This window comes from Cupressus sempervirens, chromosome 3, assembly GCF_028749045.1.
Source record: "Cupressus sempervirens isolate cs-2001-9-10 chromosome 3, ASM2874904v1, whole genome shotgun sequence".
Classification (NCBI taxonomy): Eukaryota; Viridiplantae; Streptophyta; class Pinopsida; order Cupressales; family Cupressaceae; genus Cupressus; species Cupressus sempervirens.
Window position 1 is genome coordinate 94,703,253 of NC_143120.1, and position 3,481 is coordinate 94,706,733.

The 3,481-nt window shown below is 36.9% G+C and overlaps 1 protein-coding gene across 1 annotated transcript; it reads right to left on the reverse strand.

Annotated features, from left to right (window-relative positions):
• Positions 1 to 225: 225 nt before the first annotated feature.
• Positions 226 to 1,711, reverse strand: LOC149564946 (uncharacterized). The gene has a single exon (XM_089818474.1). The coding sequence runs from the start codon at positions 1,394 to 1,396 to the stop codon at positions 440 to 442; it is 957 nt and encodes a 318-aa protein (XP_089674600.1). The 5' UTR covers positions 1,397 to 1,711; the 3' UTR covers positions 226 to 439.
• Between the last annotated feature and the right edge of the window lie 1,770 nt (positions 1,712 to 3,481).

Below are 3,481 nucleotides of genomic sequence, written 5' to 3' on the forward strand. Positions count from 1 at the left end.
AATGTCATTGCATTATCTAACCAAATGAAATAAACACTGCTTCTATTAACGAGACATTGATGACCAGAGATTCATTTATCACTAAGATTTTTATGCCAGTCCGTGGAAAATTTGAGCATTTTGCATTGTTGAGCAAGCTTCTGATCAGATTAGATTACAAATTTGATCTGCTCTCTCCCAACATCAAAAGCATAAAACGATCAATGTCCATATTATGACCCAACATTTACCCAAAACTTTGTTTTATTCCCACAATGGAAGCCAGTGAATAAGCCTCAATAAATAAATCATGGTTAAGAACAGTGCAAGCAACAGAAGCAGCCTCTCAATCCGCCATGGAAGGGGGCAAGCCATATGTTCCACGTATATACAAAAATCTAAAAGGCAACGCTACCAATAACTAAAGCCTACCACATTCTTTCATCGCTATTGCCTTCACTCACTCACTCTTCCAGGCGTATAAAAGCAGAGACAAGCCAGTACTAGCAGGCCCTGAAATGTCAATACCTTTGCAGCTGCTGCTCCCAACCCACTGCATCACTGAAGATCTGCAAGAAGAAGACCCGCTTCTCATAAACCTCTTTTCTCTAAACCCTACCGAAGCATTGGGCCATTGCAAAATGGCAGCAGGTGGGCAAGAGGTCTTGTTATCCTCATCTCTAATACTGGACTGAAACATAAAAACGGCATGGCCTATACTAGGACTAAAGAGCCAGTTATGAACATCCCAAAACACTTCAATGGGCGTCCCGTCAATCTTTATAGTCTCATTTCCCCTGAACTTCCAGATCAAATGTGTTACCTGCAAAACAATCTGCCTATCAACCCTAACATACAATCTCGGCTCCTTGGCTTCCTTAGCATGGCACTCTATAACAATATCATGGGTTTTCCCATGCTCTCCAAGCTGTGCTTTGGTGGAGTAGTAAGTGTTCCCAAACACATGCTCTCTTCTAGACAACAATGCCGGCTCTGTGTTCATAGATCTGGCCTTTGCCCTCTTGTAGGCCTCCTTTTGCATGTCTCCAAGCAGCAAAATGACTTCATCTTCACAGACTAGGGCTACAAAGAAGCCCTCATTTGGCTCTGGACCGCAGATGTACTTGGCATTGCTTAGATCCCACAAGACACACACCTTCCTGCCCTTCACATTGAAGCTCTTTGATCCCTTCCTCCTCGAGAACAGCCATGGCCGCATCTCAACCTTGCACATATTCTGGCTCTCCGCTTCATTCACATGGACGGTGAAGTCCTGACTCAGCAAGCTCTTGGACCATGTTACGGTCACAAACTTGTGGGCACCCGCTAGCTTTGTCTGGTAAAGGCAAGTGATCAAGTTCTGCTTGCTTCTCATGTCTCTGAAGCATGAAGGCAGCAAAAACTCAGGCATTCTCATTGTGCACAGAATTCTTGTGGGCTACTAAAGGTCCTGAGCAAACTTAAGAATCATCAATGGGAGTGCTATTTTGGTGCTTGTGCACAATACCCATGTCTCACAAATGGTATTTGGGGTCACCCATGTGCTCTTCTGGCTGTTCTACAATTCGTCCCATCCGCTGGCATTTAATGTGACTATTCATTCTCTTTAGAAATATGTGCTAAAAGACTCTTCCTTGAAATTGTCAAAAATAGTGACATATTTCCTTGTTCTAAATAACTTCAAATCTAAATTTAAGAAGGGCGAAAATTTGAAAAATGAAAGAGCAAGTGCTTTTGGTGGTAATGGCCAACGACCTTTGGTTTGCCTTGGGCTTGATGAGGTAGAGAGAAGTTAGAGCGCCTAATAGGTTAAAATGCTGTCCAAAAAACTTCCAAATTTAACTGTTTGGAGTGTTCTTTTGCCTCGGAAAGCTGTTCAACTTTAAATGGCACAGAAATTTTAGGTGGACTAAACCTACAACTACTCCTCTTTTTAAAAATTAAATTATTCCTACTTACATTTCCACATGTCACGTTTACCTAACCTAACACTGTTAGACAATTAGCACGCCGAGTTGAGAACACCCTTCTTGAGTCATTTGGAATTATCCATAGACGTCTACCTATTTCAAATTGGAGATTGATTTATCCATACACGTCTACCTATTTCAAATTGGAGATTCACCAAAAGAGGGTTGGGAATAGGAATACGTATTCTAGAATTGTTATTCGAGAACAGAAAATAAGAATATGTATTCCTATTCTTGTTTGGTTCAATCAAAATTTTATGGGGAATTCTAAGACCTAAAAGTTTATGTTTTTTAAAATAAATAAACCTAGAATAGGAATACGTATTCCAATTCCACTTATTTAGGTGGAATTGCAAATGCTCATTTTTGGGCCAAAATTGGAATCCATATTCATATTCACAATTCTGATTTGGTGCACTCAAACAAAGAATTTAAAATTTTGAAAATTTACATATGCCTATTTCACTCATATTGTCAAAGGTTTGGCTTTTTGCCAAAAATTATGAGGATTTTTCATTTATAAAATCACTTTATTTATTTTATATAGGAGTACAAATCTTAGATTTGATTTCTTCACTTAGACAATTTCCTCTAAAGCATAGTCTCAAGCTTATTCTTATGATTTTTGAACTCTTTCACTTCGCAAGACTTTATCCCTAGTGGGCCCTTTAAGAGCCTTTCGACTTCACTAAGAGGTATATTGACAATGTTTTGCAAATTATGTCTTTTTAAATATTAAGAGCACCATACGCAATGGCCCAAAATATGCCTTTGTTATTGGATGGCTTTATTATGATAAACAATTTACCTTTTCAATATAATGTATTAAAGTATTTAATATATAAAGTTATAAGATATTTAATTTAATTTCTATATAATAATTGTAAACAAAATTTGTATGTAATTACATTAGACTTAATAGATATGAAATATTCAAAAAAAAAAAAAATTAATATTGTAAAAGGAAATATGGTTCTTTTTCAAAGTTTGGTTTAGGTTAACTACATTGAAGATTTATAAGTATAATTAATTTAGATTCAATAAGTTTTATGTGTGTGTGTGTGGGAACGGCTTAAACATCACACACTAAGCTTAATTCTTAAACCAAAAGTGTTAAATAGTCAAAATTGACTATTTTTTCCCAAGCTTAATTCTTTCCCTAGTGTGTGATGTTTAAGGGTGGTCGTGTGTGTGTGTGTGTGTGTATTTAACTTATAAAACGGGGTGAATCTACAATAGTGGGTTATACTTTTTCGAAGGAAGAAATTTCTCCAAAAGAGTGCAGAGGTGATTTTTTTGTCAAGAGGTTTCCATAGAAACCTCGTAACACTTATAGTTGAAAGTTCTTTACTTTTGATCTGAAGTATATTTTCACTTACTTCCAATCGAAAGTGCTTTCAATCATAAGTGACATCCAACCAAAAGTTTCGATCGATAGTACTTTTTACTTTTGAAAGTTTCGATCGGAAGTATGATTTTAGGGTTTTAGCAGACATGTAAACCCATGAAAGTCCCACAATCACTTTCATTAT